At 37.1% G+C, this 17,738-nt stretch overlaps 1 protein-coding gene across 3 annotated transcripts in view; it reads left to right on the top strand.

Moving 5' to 3' along the window:
- The window catches only part of RBL1 (RB transcriptional corepressor like 1), a 60,928-nt gene that overhangs the window by 34,614 nt on the left and 8,576 nt on the right, over window positions 1-17,738 (top strand). For all 3 annotated transcript variants that reach the window (XM_006051722.4, XM_025263495.3, XM_006051723.4), the window contains 4 exons: window positions 503-714; window positions 5,031-5,207; window positions 8,437-8,508; window positions 10,975-11,065. In XM_006051722.4, the coding sequence (XP_006051784.3) occupies window positions 503-714; window positions 5,031-5,207; window positions 8,437-8,508; window positions 10,975-11,065 (552 nt within the window). The remainder of the gene's footprint in view (window positions 1-502; window positions 715-5,030; window positions 5,208-8,436; window positions 8,509-10,974; window positions 11,066-17,738) is intronic.

Below are 17,738 nucleotides of genomic sequence, written 5' to 3' on the forward strand. Positions count from 1 at the left end.
TAACACACCCCATAGACTGCAGTATAGCAAAAGCATAATTTTTTTATGCCTCGGAAACCAAAAAATTCATGTGACTCATTTTATTATGATATTCACTTTATTGTGGTTCTCTGAAACCAAACTCTTAATATCTCTGAGGTATACCTGCACAGTTTTTTGAATTTTCATATTTTATGGATTTACTACTCTCTTTGTTAGACTTATTTTCTTACCTGAGTTTTACAAATGAGTGCATTGAGCAAGAATTTTGTTTAGTGGTTAAAAACATCTCCTTTATAGACCATAAAAGAGAACAGTATTATTGTTTCAGAGCAGAAATAGAAAACAAGAATATCATAACCTAGAATTACTATTTTTGTGGCTTTCTTCTTCTAACATTTCGCACAGATAGATAGTAAACAAGAAGAGGGAGGGAGGGAAGAAGGAATGAACAAAGAAAGAAATATTGACAACTTTTCTGGGACACATTTCTAAAACTAAGAACTCTTGCTTGTACATTCAGGTATTGCAAACGATGCTGGAGAGATCACACTGATACCAATTTCCATGAATACAACTCAGGAGTCCAAAGTTGAGAGTCCTGTATCACTTACAGCTCAGTCATTAATTGGTGCTTCTCCAAAGCAGGCCCATTTGACCAAAGCACAAGAGGTACATCCAGTTGGAATAAGCAAACCAAAGAGAACTGGGTCCTTAGCACTGTTTTATAGAAAGGTATGTGTTTTTATAGCATCTAAAAAGATCTCCTTTAATCAGTGCCATAAAGATTGAGTAACAGGACAGCTTTGGCCTTTTTTTTTGTATGTGGTAAAATATACATAAAATTTACTATTTTAACCATTTTTAGGTGTACAGCTAAGTATCATTAGTACATTCACGTTGTTGTGCAGCTTCCACCACTGTCCATCTCGAGAACTTTTTCATCTTCCTAAACTGTAATTCTGTACCCATTAAACAGTAACTCCTCATTTCTCCCCTTAACCCCCAGTCATCATTCTAATTTCTGTCTCTATGACTTTAGCTACTCTAGGTACCTCATAAAAGTGAAATTATACAATTTTTGTCCTTTTATGGTGGGCTTATTTTACTTAGCATAATGTCTTCACAGTTTATCCACATTTTTGCATGTGTCAGAATTTCCTTTCTTTTTAAGGCTAATATTCCATGGTATGAATATACCATGTTTTGTCTATCAGTTCATCTGTAGATGGATATTTGAGTTGTTTCTGAACCTGCCTGCCAGTGCAGGAAACAGAAGAGACATAGGTTCAACCCCTGGGTCAGGAAGATCCCTTGGAGGAGGGCTTGGCAACCCGCTCCAGTATTCTTGCCTGGAGAATCCCATGGACAGAGGAGCCTGGTGGGCTACAGTCCATAGGGAGGCACATAGTCGGACAAGACTGAAGCGACTTAGCACATGCATGTAGCTTATGGTTATTTTGAGTGAGTAATGCTGTTATATTGATGTGCAGATATCTAAATTTCTGCTTTCAGTTCTTTTGGGTATAAACAGAAGTGGAATAGTAATTCTAAATTTTATTTTTGAGAAACTGCTATACTATTTCCCATGGTGGCTGCCGCTGTTGCTGCTGCTAAGTCGCTTCAGTCGTGTCCAACTCTGTGTGACCCCATAGACAGCAGCCCACCAGGCTCCCCCGTCCTTGGGATTCTCCAGGCAAGAACACTGGAGTGGGTTGCCAACTGGAGTGGAATGGCAACCCACTCCAATATTCTTATCTGGAGAATTCCATGGACAGAGGAGCCTAGTGGGCTGCAATTCATGGGATCGTAAAGAGTCAGACACGACTGAGTGACTAACACTTTCACTTAAAAGAGCATTATGATCTTAATGAGCTGTGTTTGGACTCAAGTTCGTAGAATTTGATTCCATTTCCTGATATGACTTAGGTTTCTTGCCAACTTCATTTGCGTAACTTTAAGAAAGCAGTTGGAATTTACAGGAACTCCACTGTGTTATATTGCTTTGAAAAGTGAAAGTGAAAGTTGCTCAGGCCTGTCTGACTCTGCAACCCCATGGACTGTAGCCTGCCAGGTTGCTCTGTCCATGGAATTCTCCAGGCCAAAATACTGGCTTGGATAGCTGTTCCCTTCTGCGAGGGATCTTCCCAACCTAGGGATCAAACCCAGGTCTCCCACATTGCTGGCGGATTCTTTACCATCTGAGCCACTTGAGATTGAGTTTATTGTGGCACAAGTACATCTTAGATCTTATGTATAAGTTTAAATTACTGAAGATTTATTATTAAGATTTTTGGGATACTGTGGGGAGTCTACACAATTTTTATCATAAATCTCATTTGTTACCTGTAAGATTTGCCTAGTCATTATAATCCCTAAATTGTTTTAGTATTAATGCAGAGATTTAATGTAGAAATAATTTCTATCCTGCCTTGCTTTTATAAATACCTTCAAGCTTCTAATAAGACAGACATGTTAATCATATATTTGTAGCCAAACACGCTGCTGCTCTAAAATAAATCCCAGAATTGGGAGCTATCTCTCCAGTCCACTCTATAACTAGTGGTTATCTAGCCCATTCTTAAAAATTGTAAATGAAAAAAAAAGGCACTGTTTTTTTGTTTCTTTCTCACGTTGTGATTAGAGTTTAAGGCTTAAAATTTTTAAGAAATTCATTTCTTTTTCAGATTATTTTTTGATGCAAATTTATTTCCTCTATCTAGTCTTTCTTAGAATATTTCTTGAGACACGTGCTCTTTTTTCCACCTCCCACTACCTTTTCTACTCTTGTCTCACCATCCCCACTCCTGCCCACTTGTGCGTAATGCCTGTTTTTAAAGGAGAGTTCCAAATGTAGTATTTCCCCCATTCATTTCCTGTTTTTAATTTTCAAAATAACAAATTGCTGTCTTTGATAATGAATCTAAGATTGACAGAAATAAGGCTTTATTTATAAATTTTTAGTTCTGAATTTATTTCAGAATCTAGCCTGTCCATTTCCTTTCATTTAATTATAGCCTACTTAGAAGCTGCTGCTGCTAAATAGCTTCAGTCGTGTCCGACTGCAACCCCATAGACGGCAGCCCACCAGGCTCCCCCGTCCCTGGGATCCTCCAGGCAAGAATACTGGAGTGGGTTGGCATTTCCTTCTCCAGTGCATGAAAGTGAAAAGTGAAGGTGAAGTCGCTCAGTCATATCCGACTCCTAGCGACCCCATGGACTGCAGCCTACCAGACTCCTCCGTCCTTGGGATTTTCCAAGCAAGAGTACTGGAGTGGGTTGCCACTGCCTTCTCCTACTTAGAAGCTTAAAAAAAGTTTTATTCTAAAAGGGAATTGAGATGTTCATATCTAATAATGAGTTCAAAATTACCATTTCTTGAGTAAATTGCAGCTGTTATCCATGCTGAACTCAGTGTGATACTGGGTGTCCTATGCCTGAATAGAAGTTACTGTGAATTTTTTGTTAGAATTAGCAGCCTTTCAGAGGATGTATATCAGATTAGCTTCAGAGAAGTCATTGGGTTAGCTTTGTAAAAGATACTTAACAAGTAGTAGTACCTAATCCTGCTAGCTGGGGCTATATCTGTTATTTTCTCCTATCATGAATGTAAAGTCCCAGCATGTTTCCCACTGCTCTGACCCCAGTGGTTCCTATTTATTTCTTGACCAACTAGACCAGAAACAAAGGGATGGAATGCAGAGAATGAGTTTGTTATAAAATGAATCACTGGTGGCTTTGGAGTCAGCTTTATCTCTCTATCAGATTAGTGTATTGGATAGTTAAAGTAATTTTAAAGCTCTAATTTGTAAATTTTTTTCTCTCTCAAAAGATATTTTGATGTAAAGAGTGCCTTACTCTTTTATTTTTTCTCCTGAATGTTTAGATTTAAAGCCTTAGTTCAAACAGAATAGTCTAGGAATATCACAGTAAGGTTACCAATTCTTAAAATAACAAAAACAGAATGCTTTTTGAATGATCAGAAATCATTTTAGAATCTTTTAGGACCTTTGGGTCATTTTCATTAGTATCAGTTCATACAAAGACTCTGTATATAAAAGATTAAACTGAACTGAATTTACATTGAACTGAATTTACTCTGATATGTTTAAAAACAACTTGACAGAGACAGACAAATGCTACATGATCTCATTTATATGTGGAATCTAAAAGACAAGCTCATAAATACAAAGAACAGGTTAGTCGTTGCTAGGGGCGAGGGAGTGGGTGAAATGGATGGATGAAGGGAGTCAAAAGGTACAAACTGGAAGATATAAGTAAATCATGGGGCTATAATGTATAGCATGGTAACTATAGTTAATAACACCATATTGCATATTGAAAGTTGCTAACAGGATAGATCTTTAAAGTTCTTATCACAAGAAAAGAAATTATAAGTATGTGGTAGATGTTGACTTATTGTGGTGATCTTTTCATAGTATGTGTCAATAGTGAATCATGTTGTACCCCTGAAACTAATAATGTTTTATGTCAGTTGTATCTCAGTAAACATCAACAGTAAAATCTGGTGTCTCATTTACTTAACATTCCTTTCATGTGCTCATAAAAACAATGTAGAATATAGGGGAATTTTTTTAATGATTTTGCTCTCAGAGTCATTTTTGAAGTCAAACATTTTAGTGTATTATGTGACATTTTAGGCTTTCTAGCTATTTTAACTGAACCAAAAAAAGAGACTTCTGATTTCTTAAAAAGTTAAGTATTTATAATGGTCATAATGCTCATAAATCAAGCCATTTAGTTTTAGTATTTATCACTTTACATAGTTCACAGCATAGATAGAATAGCACAAAGCATCTTTTCCCAAAAATTGTTTAGGCTAGTTTTACAAAGAGAATTTTGTTTTAATATATTTTATTTAGCCATAGCAGTGAACTGATACTGTAAAATAGGTATTTTATGTAATTTAATGCATCAGCAGCCTTAGGTGTTTATTAATCTTGACCTAAAAGCCCATCTTCATGGTAAGACATAAATTTGAGAAATTATTTACTTGTTTTTTTGCATCAATGTGCTATCTTTTATCTTAGGTCTATCATTTGGCAAGTGTACGCTTACGTGATTTATGTTTAAAACTGGATGTTTCAAATGAGTTAAGAAGGAAGATATGGACATGTTTTGAATTCACTTTAGTTCACTGTCCTGATCTGATGAAAGACAGACATTTGGATCAGCTCCTCCTCTGCGCCTTTTACATCATGGCAAAGGTAATGTATAAGTTGGGGGAAGCTCCTTGCTGTCCTCACCTATATTTGAAGCATGAGGTGAAAATCTGTTGCACTCATTAGTTTACCTTAAGTGCTATAAGCCAACAGTGCCCACCTTCATTAATTAGGTGGTAAATTCCAGCTAATGCAATTACAGGCCATTTGTAGTAAAGTGGTTCTCCACACTATTAATAGAGAACCATTTCCATCTCCACCCCTGTAACACCTCTAATCTTATACTTTAAAGTAATAATTCTAGATCATTACTTTTTACGTGAGTAACAGAGACCCAGAGCTGAAAGTAACTTGGCCAAAATTACACAATTAGTGACAGCCTGTGATCTCCTGGTTCATAATTTGATGTAAAATAGCTTCTATACTATATTCCTTTTTAGTGATTTATTCCATTACCTCAGAAGAGCATTTTACTTTCTGGTTGCTACAACATGTTTTAAGTCATAAAATGGCATATCTTACTTGGTTTTAAAAATTCTAATGTGTCTGTAGCATTCATCTGTAACTTTGGTCTTGATCATATTGGCCACAGATCCTAGCAGATGAGCATGTTACAACCTAATTTTTCAGCTTCTTGAGGCAAAGGACATGTTTTCGAACTCATTTGTGACTTCCTTCTCACATTGCCTCTTTAAAATCTCTATACAAAATATATATTAATAAATATTGTTAATTAACCTTTTTTTAAGTTATTACTATTTTTTAATTATTTCTCTTAAGGATACCAGAACTCTAAAAACCAGCCATGGGTTTATAATTTAGAGGGTTAATTTCCTTCTGTGGTTATAATTTTTATGCATTTATTCTGGAACCACTAGATAAATACAACACAAAAGACCACATAGTTATTCCCCTTTTATAGTCACATGCTACATTGGCATCCATACCAATAATCCTTTATATTTGTATTACTCTTTGCACTTTTAAAACCACACCTATATGCATATTTCATTTATTTTACCATTCTAAGAATCTCCAGGGAATTCCCCAGGAGTCCAGTGGTTAGGACTTTATGGTTTCACTCCTGAGGGCATTGGTTTATATCCCTGGTGGGAACTGAGATCCTGTAGGATATACAGCAAGGCCAAAAAAAAAAAGGAAAGAATCTCCAAAGTCCGAACACTAATGACAACAAAACCCAAAGTTGTCCCAGAACTGATAATCCTGCTGGGTTTCCCAGCAGAAGCAAACTGCTTTGAGGCATGAAACACTCAACCCTTAAGCCATTCAGTATTCACATAAGTAAAACCCTTAGTAAAGTAGAACTAAAAAAATAAAAAATTATAAAACATTCAAGGAAATGAACCAATATGAGTATGTCAACAGATAAAATTTAGAGCAGGTTAGATATTGAAAATATTAGTTAATGAAATTATTGACCTCAAAGTAGGCAGTTAATATGTTTAAAAGGATTTAGTGTATACAAGAAAATTCATTTTATGAATAAAGACCAAGTTACTTTAAAAAGGACCCAAAAATTAAAAAAATTTTTTAGATAAAGAGGACCCAAAAGATGTCAAAAAGAACTGAAGGAAACTTGGAATGGAAACCCAGTGAAATTTGGATGGAAACAAAATTCCAACCCAAAAAGACTCAATAGATTAGAATACAGATCTGTGGAAATGAAAAAGCAATGTATCACATAGAGATAGAAAATACAAAAAAATTAAGAGACAGAGTTGCAAAACTTTTTTTCCTTGTTCCCTTTTTCTTTTGTTCTCTTGTGATTTGATGACTAACTTTAGTGTTGTGTTTCATTTCCTTTTTGTTTATCTGTTGTAGATTTTTAATTTCTGGTTACTATGAGGATTTGCTATAGCAATCTATGTAGAAACAAGATTAAGTTCCTCATCTTTACAAGTTCATTTCCAATATCCTGCATTCGTATTATCTCCTCATAATCGCTGGTTTTGATATCATATTTATGTATGGATGATTTCCTACCTTTTGTGTGTGCTTGTGTATGTTTGCCTTTATGGGTGAGCTTTTCCATTTGTAATTTTCTTGTTTTTAGTTGTGGCTTTTTCTACTTAGAGAATTTCCTTTAGCATTTGTTGCAAAGCTGGTCTGGTGGTACTGAGTTCTGTTAGCTTTTACTTGTCCATAAAACTTTTGATTTCTCTGTCAAATCTGAATGAGCACCTTACTGGGTAGAGTATTCTTGATTGTAGGTTCTTCCCTTTCATCAGTTTAAATGTATCATGACACTTCCTTCTGGCCTGTCGAGTTTCTGCTAAGAAATCAGCTGATAAACTTATAGTTTCCTTGTATGTTGTCATTTTTCTCCTGTTGCTTTTAATATTTTTTCTTGGTCTTATTCTTGTCAGTTTGATTACTGTGTGTGTCTCGGCATGTTCCTTCTTGGATTTATTCTGCCTGGAACTCTGCAATTCCTGGACTTGAGTGAATGTTTCCTTTCCCATGTTAGAGAGGTTTTTCAGCTATTATCTTTTTGAACTTTTTTTCACATCCTTTCTCTCTCTCTCTTCTCCTTCTGAGACCACCCCATAATGTGGAATGCTGATGTGTTTAATGGCCCAGATGTAGATGTCTCTTAGACTGTCTTCATTTCTTTTCACTCTTTTAAAATTCTCTTCCACAGCAGTGATTCCCACCATTCTGTCTTCAGGTCACTTATCTGCTCTTCTGCCTCAGTGTTCTGCTAGTGTATTTTTCATTTCAGATGTTTTATTGTTTATCTCTGTTCTTCAGTTCTTCTAGGTCTTCGTTAAATGTTTCTTACATCATCTTGATCCTTGCCTCCATTCTTTTTCTGAGATCCTTGATCATCTTCAGTATCATTATTCTGAATTCTTTTTTATGGAATGTTGCCTATATCCACTTTTAAATAAGTACGTAAAAACTAATAAAACTGAAGACTACAAGAGAGTCAGCAGATCTGAGTTTTCTTATGTTCTTTTTTATAAAGAAAGGCATTTTATGGTTTAAAAAAATACATTTTCAGTAGAGTTATACCATAACAATCTTAGTGCTTTTGATTAATGAAACTATCAGCTGAGTTCTCACAGGCCACAAAGCCTGAACTTTTAAGGTAGTAGAAGTCATAAATGGTAGTGGTTTTTAGTTATGGAGTGGCCTGGGGTTAATAGCTTTCTGCAAGACTGCTCTCAATGCCAACTGGTAATTGAAGTTTTTGTTTAGAGCCATTTTTCTTTTAAAAGCAATTGATGAATGAGGTTTTTATTTTCCTTAGGTAACAAAGGAAGAAAGAACTTTTCAAGAAATAATGAAAAGTTATAGGAATCAGCCCCAAGCTAATAGTCACGTGAGTTACATTATTTTTCCTCCTGTCCCAAAATAGATCTGTACTATTTCTCTGCTGATAAATCATATAAAAGGTAAACTTTTTTTCTAGGTTTACTATAGATATTTGGTTTTATGGATACCATTAAACTTGAGACAATTTTAATCAAAAACCAGTTTCAATAGAAGCCAAAAATCTTGCTGTTTCTGACTAATCTACATATTTGCATGTACTTCTCACACATTCTCTTATTCCATGTGTCCATTTGTTGAGTGGGGATGTTTTTCACTAGAAAATCTAATGAAAAATATTTATAATAATAATATTCTTTAATTATATGAGATTTGATTCTCTGATGATATTTAAATCCAGTGAAATTTGAGAATATATTAAGTTGAGTTTCTTTTTTCCATTTGCTAAGAATCTTAATGTTTGTATCTTTGAATTTGAATAGATGTCAGTCATTTTTTATATAATAGCCCTGGTAAGAATTCTATACAACATTTCAGTCATGGAAATATAAAATGTTAGCATAGTGGCCTGGTACATGGTAAGCATTTAATAACTGTTAACTCTACATGATTTTTATTGTTGTTGTGAAGAACACAGGATTAGTTTACTGTAAGGCTTTGGCCGTTCAACAGCCTGATTGCTCTAAGGGAACATATTGGCCTCCTCTCTGGCCCCAGTGATCTGCCATCTTAGACTAGAAGAGAGAAAATAGTAGCTGAGATAACCCTGGCCCCAGTACTAGTAGCCATACCCTTCTGTAGGAGAGCCCCACAGGTAGTTTCACTTCTTTACTGAAGCCCCAAATACACTGCTAGCAATATAGAGATACTAGAAGAGCCAAGTATAGGCATTTTTTGTATCCTGTGATAGACTAGAAGAGGCCTGGTTTCTGGGCCTCTTCAGAAAAATCGTTCAGGAACAGAGCTTAGAGAGGTTCAGAACATCCCTAAGTTCATTAAGGCAAAGTTAATGTGGGTCAAAATTGGGTCAGGGGATTTCCCTCATGATCCAGTGGTTAAGAATCCACCTTCCAATGCAGGGGACATGGGTTTGATCCCTGGTAGGATAATTCATATCCCACATGCCGTGGGGCAGCTAAGCCCATGCACCACAACTAGAGAGCCCACAATCTGCAACTAGTGAGCCATGCACTCTAGAGCCCATGCTTTGCACCAAAAGAAGTCCTGACGCACTGCAGCTAGAGAAGGCCAGCATGCCACAACAAAGACCCAGCGCAGCCAAAAAAAAAAGTCATGCCACAGCTTCCTAAAAATTCTCTCAATACCATTATCCATAGGATGAGGGAGAATGGGTCACGCTTTTCAGTTACCCTGGAGGTTAAAAACAGTTTAGGAGCAGAGAGGGGAACACATTTTCAGGTGCCCACCTGAAAAGACTTGGTATGGGATTGGAACAGGAAAGCAAGCCCCAGCGAGATCAAATGAGTCTCACGTAAGGAATTAAAGGGAAGAAGGAATAGGCTCAGATCTTTGAAGTAGCTTTTAATTGGCAAAACTTGCTCATCAGTGTTTAGTTGCTGCTGACTTAATTCTTCTAATTTGTAACCTCCTAAATGGCATATTTCAGGTGGTAGGCTCTGCTTTAGTAGCTCCTCTTTTAAGATGTTTGCAGTAATCTACAGGCTTAAAGCTCAACATTCAGAAAACGAAGATCATGGCATCTAGTCTCATCACTTCATGGGAAATAGATGGGGAAACAGTGGAAACAGTGTCAGACTTTATTTTTTTGGGCTCCAAAATCACTGCAGATGGTGATTGCAGCCATGAAATTAAAAGACTCTTACTCCTTGGAAGAAAAGTTATGACCAACCTAGATAACATATTCAAAAGCAGAGACATTACTTTGCCAACAAAGGTCCGTCTAGTCAAGACTATGGTTTTTCCTGTGGTCATGTATGGATGTGAGAGTTGGACTGTGAAGAAAGCTGAGCGTCGAAGAATTGATGCTTTTGAACTGTGGTGTTGGAGAAGACTCTTGAGAGTCCCTTGGACTGCAAGGAGATCCAACTAGTCCATCCTAAAGGAGGTTAGGCCTGGGTGTTCTTTGGAAGGACGGATGCTAAAGCTGCAACTCCAATGCTTTGGCCACCTCATGCGAAGAGTTGACTCATTGGAAAAGACTCTGATGCTGGGAGGGGTTGGGGGCAGGAGGAGAAGGGGACGACAGAGGATGAGATGGCTGGATGGCATCACCGACTCGATGGACATGAGTTTGAATGAACTCTGGGAGATGGTCATGGACAGGGAGGCCTGGCGTGCTGCAATTCATGGGGTTGCAAAGAGTAGGACACAACTGAGCGACTGAACTGAACTGAATAACATCTTGCCCTTAATTGTCACCCATACAGACAAATACTTTTTAATTGGCTTGATATCTTGCTCTTCTTATTTTGGTTTTGCTTAACCTGTGCCTGTTTGTGACTCAACAGTCCTTTATTTCCCTTATAACCTATAGGTCTATAGAAGTGTACTATTGAAAAGTATTCCAAGAGAAGTTGTGGCATACAATAAAAACCTGAACGGTGATTTTGAAATGACAGATTGTGGTAAGTTGCCCAATTTAGCATTCTATATGTAGTATACCTTTGGTTATATATTTGGTTACATACTACAGTGGGTGTCTTGGAGTTACTTATGTAGGTGGGGTGGATAATGCATGTGTGTTTTGAGAAGAAACATGTGACTTTGAAATAAGTATGGGTCAGGTACCTCCCTCCACAGAGATTGTGTATAGAAACTATTAATTTGTCCTCTGTTTAATTGTGTTTTAGAAGTTTCCTAGTATACTTATACACACTAATATTGTATATACTTGTACACATTTATTGTATAAAAGACACAATAAAATTCAAAACTAAATCTGAATGACAGGAAAAGTAGGACAGCTGTCAGTGATCTGCCCGGGAAGACAAGGAAATGTCCTGTTCATTAATAAGTGTATTCGATATTCTGCCACCATCAGCAAGGTCACCTTGTTCCACCATCATGCTAAGACTTAAGACTCTAGTAATTTTTTTTAAAGAAAGAAGAATCAAATATTTGGTATTCATATGTTGATCGATTATGAAAAGGCCTCTTCTGCCTATATCCTTTTTCTTGTCTCATCTTTCCATTACTTAATGTAGACGTATGTGTGCATGTGTATATAGGTACTGTAATTTATTTAATTCCTCAATGTGAGGCATTTAGGTTGTTCTAATTATATACAGCTTTGTGAGGAACATCATTGTAAGTTGGTCTTTGGTCCACATCCTTAGAGCAAATTCTTAAAGAAAATTGACTGGGTCAGAAACATTTTTTAAATTACCCAAATATCCATGATCATTATGGTGTCTACTGGGTTCTTAAGTTTTAAGGTCTTAATGAAAAAATGCTTTAATGATAACGTCCTAGAATCTGATCGCATTTAAGGCCACACAGGCCAAATTCAATTCTTTTTGTATAGATGTAGACTAGAGATCTCTTCAAGAAAACTGGAGATGCCAAGGGAACATTTCATGTAAGGATGGGCATGATAAAGGACAGAAATGGTAAGGACCTCACAGAAGCAGAAGAGATTAAGAAGAGGTGGCAAGAATACCCAGAAGAATAATACAAAAAGTCTTAATGACCTGGATAACCACGACGGTATGGTCACTCACTAGAGCCAGACATCCTGGAGTATGAAATCAAGTGGGCCTTAGGAAACACTGTATTAATATGAACAAAGCTAGTGGAAATGACAGAATTCCAGCTGAGCTGTTTAAAACCCTAAAAGATGATGCTATTAAAGTGCTGCACTACAATATTGTAAAGTTTAAAAATAAAATTAAAAAAAAAAAAAAAAAAAAAAGTGCTGCACTGAATATGTCAGCAAATTTGGAAAACTCAGCAGTGGCCACAGGACTGGAAATGATCAGTTTTCATTCCATCCCAAAGAGAGGCAATGCCAAAGAATGTTCAAACTACAGTTGTACTCACTTTACATATTAGCACGGTTATGCTCAAAACCCTTCAAGCTAGACTTCAGTACATGAACCAAAAACTTCCAGATGTTCAAGCTGGGCTTAAAAAAGGCAGAGAAACTAGAGATCACATTGCCAATATTTGTTGGATTATGGAGAAAGCAAGGGAGTTTCCGAAAAACTTCTACTTCATTGACTATACTCAGGCCTTTGACTATGTGGATCACAACAAACTGGAAAATTCTTAAAAGAAATAGATGGGACTATTAGACCAACTTACCTGTCTCCTGAGAAACATGTATGTGGGTCAAGAAGCAACAGAACTGGACGTGAAACAACCGACTGGTTCAAAATTAGAAAGTAGTAGGACAAGCCTGTGTATTGTCATCCTGCTTATGTAACTTCTACGCAGAGTACATCATGCAAAATGCTGGGCTGGATGAAGCACAAGCTGGAATCAAGACTGTCAGGAGAACTATTAGCAATCTCAGATACGCAGATGATACCACTCTAATGGCAGAAAACAAAGAGGAACTAAAGAGCCTCTTGATGCAGGTGAAAGAGGAGAGTGAAAAAGCTGGCTTGAAACTCAACATTAAAAACAAACTAAGATCATGGACCCAGATTGCTTTGGCAGTTATGGGTCTTTTATAGTTCTCTGTAAGTTTTAGTATTATTTGTTCTAGTTCTGTGAAAAATGTCCTGGGTAATTTGATAGGGATTTCATTAAATCTGTAGATTGTTTTGGGTAGCATGCCATTTTAACAATATTCTTCCAGTACAAGAGCATGGGATATCTTTCCACTTCTTTGAATCATCTTCAGTTTCCTTTATGAATGTTGTATAATTCTCAGTATATAAGTCTCTCACCTGCTTGATGAGGATTATTCTTAAGTTTTTTGTTGTTGGGTTTTTTTATTTTTTGGATGCAATTTTAAAAGGGATTGTTGGATTATATTCCCTGTCTTGATATTTCATTGTTAGTGTAAAGAAATGCACCTGCCAATCTTCTTATTTTAAGTACTTCTAATCTCCCTCAACATAGACCGATTTTTAGGATTAGGCATACTTAATAAATGACCACTGTTTTCATCAATAAAAACCTACTTCTGATGTCAAGTATGTTAATTATCAAAGCATTGGTCTTTGATTGAGATATGCCTAATAGAAACCCTATTTATAGTAGCCGCCTGTGGAGAAAGAGCTCCCTTGTTAAAAAACCAACTGGATACTCAGCCTGTGCATTCATTATCATGTTAGCAGAGCACCCCAGACTAGCATTCTTGATTAGAACACTTGAGAGATCCAGATTATAGCTTAGTCTAAGTGATGCAAACATAATGCTCAAGTAAATTGAAAACTTTACAATACTTCCTCTGAGGCTTGGCTTAAGAATTTTTTTAAAAAAAGATGCATGTGTGGTGTTTCATACAAGGCCTTCTCACAGTAAGACCTTAGTAAGTAAGTAGTAATTATTATTTTGTTTATAAGTATAAAATATATTTTATTAATGAGTATGGCTCTTTAAATGTCTTTTTTTTTTTTAAGCTAATTTTTCTAAGGCCATATTCCTTACATAAAATCCTTTAAATGTTGAAAACTAGGTCAGACACACAAAAACAGTTAAATCCTCTCAAGTGACAAAAGTTCTGTTTCCATAGGAGATGTATAAGACTGATAACTACAAATTGATAATAAAGTGACTTTATTCACATCAGAACTATTTTACGGTCACCAGATAGACAGCCAAATGTGGGTAGGGCACATTTTCTTTTTAGATTGTCTGTGTAAACAAGGTTTCCTTGGTTTTAGATTACAATGAATGCCTTTTAGAGCTTATGAGAAACTGCCAAAATGGTCTTAAAGCACTGTAGTTTTAAACTGGTGTGTGCTCGGTGACTTTTCCATAACTGGAGCTCAAGGGCACCGCAGCCTACACACTTTTACAGTGAGGAGCAAAAGAGGATAAGGAGGAACGTGGTAGGAGAAATACACGACAAATACCAAATGCTTACTCCAGGGAAGTGCTGCTGTGCTGGTCAAGCCCATCACATCTCAACATGACCCTTGAATTTATAAATAAATTCTAGTCTTTCTTACTTTCGTCCTAATTTTGCTTCTTTACTTTCTCCAGTTTCAGATGGTAAAAACTCACTGTATATGTTTCTTCTCAGACTGAAGACTAAGGACTATATGCAAAGAAATCAGCATCAGTCACTTGAGCAGCTCCTCTGGGAGTGAAGGATGGGGTTTCATTAATATGTGCATTCTAGACAATTATGTGTGCCCATCCTCTGAAACCACTTCCCCTGAGAAGTACATATCTACTGTGCTGTCAGTCTCTTTTCCCCTGAATGCAATTATATTGTCCTGGGATATGAAACTAACCACGTTTTATGGTTGCATTTGTTGGCCACCTGCAGCCCTGGAATAATTTGCCTTGTCCCTTCCCACTTTCACTTTAGATCCTTTGAAAATTCTGAAGTCAGAGATCCAGGCTAAAAATTTCAGCATGTTTCTCCAGAGTTCTGCAGATAATATCTCCTTTTTTCTAAGAGCTTCTCTCATTCACTGATAGTTTTTTATAAAACCACATTTTAATTGCTTGACAGTATTATATGATAATTCAGAAAAGACATTCTTCTTATTCATGAGAACATTAGGGAAAATTATGAATCCATATATAGTTCATTGGTTCATTTCACAAATATATGTCAAATAAATACCATGTGCCTAAATTTATATTAAGCAGAGATCCCTTCTACCCTCTCAGGGAAAACAGATTTGAACCATTTATAGCACCAAGCAGGAAGATCTCATTCTCTTTCCCAGTCTTTCATAAGTTCTGTCTGCCAAGGGATATGTTGTAAGATGGGTCACCAGGCCTACTGAAGCTTTAATTTCTGAGTGCCAAAGTCCTTAAAGAGGTAAGAATGTAGAAATCTTTTTCCAGCTTAAAGGATAACTGGCATCTTGTTTTCTGTTTTGAAATGAAAAAATACTAAATAGCTAGATGTTGTTCTTGTTTATGAAGAAGTAAAAGACCTTTTAGAACTAACACCCAAAACAGATGTCCTTTTCATGATATGGGACTGGAATGCAAAAGTAGGAAGTCAGCAAAAACACCTGAAGTAACAGATTTTTGGCCTTGGAGTACAGAATGAAAACAGGGCAAAGGCTAATAGAGTTTTGCCAACAGAAAGCACTGGTCATAGCAAACACCCTCTTCCAACAACACAAGAGAAGACTTTACACGTGGACATCACCATATGGCCAGCACCAAAATCAGATTGATTATATTCTTTGCAGCCAAAGATGGAGAAGCTCTATACAGTCAGCAAAAACAAGACCCGGAGCTGACTGTGGCTCAGATCATGAACTCCTTATTGTTAAATTCAGACTTAAATTGAAGAAACTGGGGAAAACCACTAAACCATCCAGGTATGATCTAAATCAAATCCCTTATGATTATACAGTGGAAGTGAGAAATAGATTTAAGGGACTAGATCTCATAGACAGAGTGCCTGATGAACTATGGACAGAGGTTCATGACATTGTACAGGAGACAGGGATCAAGACCATCCCCAAGAAAAAGAAATGCAAAAAAGCAAAATGGCTTTCTGGGGAGGCCTTACAAATAGCTGTGAAAAGAAGAGAAGCGAAAAACAAAGGAGAAAAGGAAAGATACAGGCATCTGAATGCAGAGTTCCAAAGAATAGCAAGGAGGGATAAGAAAGCCTTTCTCAGCGATCAATGCAAAGAAATAGAGGAAAACAATAGAATGGGAAAGACTAGAGATCTCTTCAGGAAAATTAGAGATACCAAGGGAACATTTCATGCAAAGATGGACTCAATAAAGGACAGAAATGGTATGGACCTGAGAAGCCGAAGATATTAAGAAGAGGTGGCAAGAATACACAGAAGAACTGTACAAAAAAGATCTTCACGACCCAGTTAATCACAATGGTGTGATCACTAACCTAGAGCCAGACATCCTGGAATGTGAAGTCAAGTGGGCCTTAGGAAGCATCACTACAAACAAAACTAGTGGAGGTGATGGAATTCCAGTTGAACTATTTCAAATCCTAAAAGATGATGCTGTGAAAGTGCTGCACTCAATATGTCAGCAAATTTGGAAAATTCAGCAGTGGCCACAGGACGGGAAAAGGTCAGTTTTCATTCCAATCCCAAAGAAAGGAAATGCCAAAGAATGTTCAAACAACTGCGCAGTTGCACTCATTTCACACCATGGGAGCCTGGTGGGCTGCCATCTATGGGGTCCCACAAAGTCGGACACGACTGAAGTGACTTAGCAGTAGCAGCAGTACATGCTACTAAAGTAATGCTCAAAATTCTCCAAGCCAGGCTTCAGCAATACGTGAACCATGAACTTCCAGATGTTCAAGCTGGTTTTAGAAAAGGAAGAGGAACCAGAGATCAAATTGCCAACATCTGCTGGATCATGAAAAAAGCAAGAGAGTTCCAGAAAAACATCTATTTCTGCTTTATTGACTATGCCAAAGCCTTTGACTGTGTGGATCACAATAAACTGTGGAAAATTCTGAAAGAGATGGGAATACCAGACCACCCGACCTGCCTCTTGAGAAACCTATACGCAGGTCAGGGGGCAACAGTTAGAACTGGACATGGAACAATAGACTGGTTCCAAATAGGAAAAGGAGTATGTCAAGGCTGTATATTGTCACCCTGCTTATTTAAGTTCTATGCAGAGTACATCATGCGAAATGCTGGGCTGGCGGAAGCACAAGCTGGAATCAAGATTGCCAGGAGAAATATTAGTAACCTCAGATAGGCAGATGACACCACCCTTATGGCAGAAAGTGAAGAGGAACTAAAGAGCCTCTTGATGAAAGTGAAAGTGGAGAGTGAAAAAGTTGGCTTAAAGCTCAACATTCAGAAAATGAAGATCATGGCATCCAGTCCCATCACTTCATGGGAAATAGATGGGGAAACAGTGGAAACAGTGGCTGACTTTATTCTGGGGGGCTCCAAAATCACTGCACATGGAGATTGCAGCCATGAAATTAAAAGATGCTTACTCCTTGGAAGGAAAGTTATGACCAACCTAGGCAGCATATTAAAAAGCAGAGACATTACTTTGTCAACAAAGGTCTGTCTAGTCAAGGCTATGGTTTTTCCAGTATTTGTGTATGGATGTGAGAGTTGGAGTATAAAGAAAGCTGAGAGCTGAAGAATTGATGCTTTTGAACTGTGGTGTTGGAGAAGACTCTTGAGAGTCCCTTGGACTGGAAGG

The sequence above is a fragment of the Bubalus bubalis genome, chromosome 14 (assembly GCF_019923935.1).
Source record: "Bubalus bubalis isolate 160015118507 breed Murrah chromosome 14, NDDB_SH_1, whole genome shotgun sequence".
NCBI classification, from domain to species: Eukaryota; Metazoa; Chordata; class Mammalia; order Artiodactyla; family Bovidae; genus Bubalus; species Bubalus bubalis.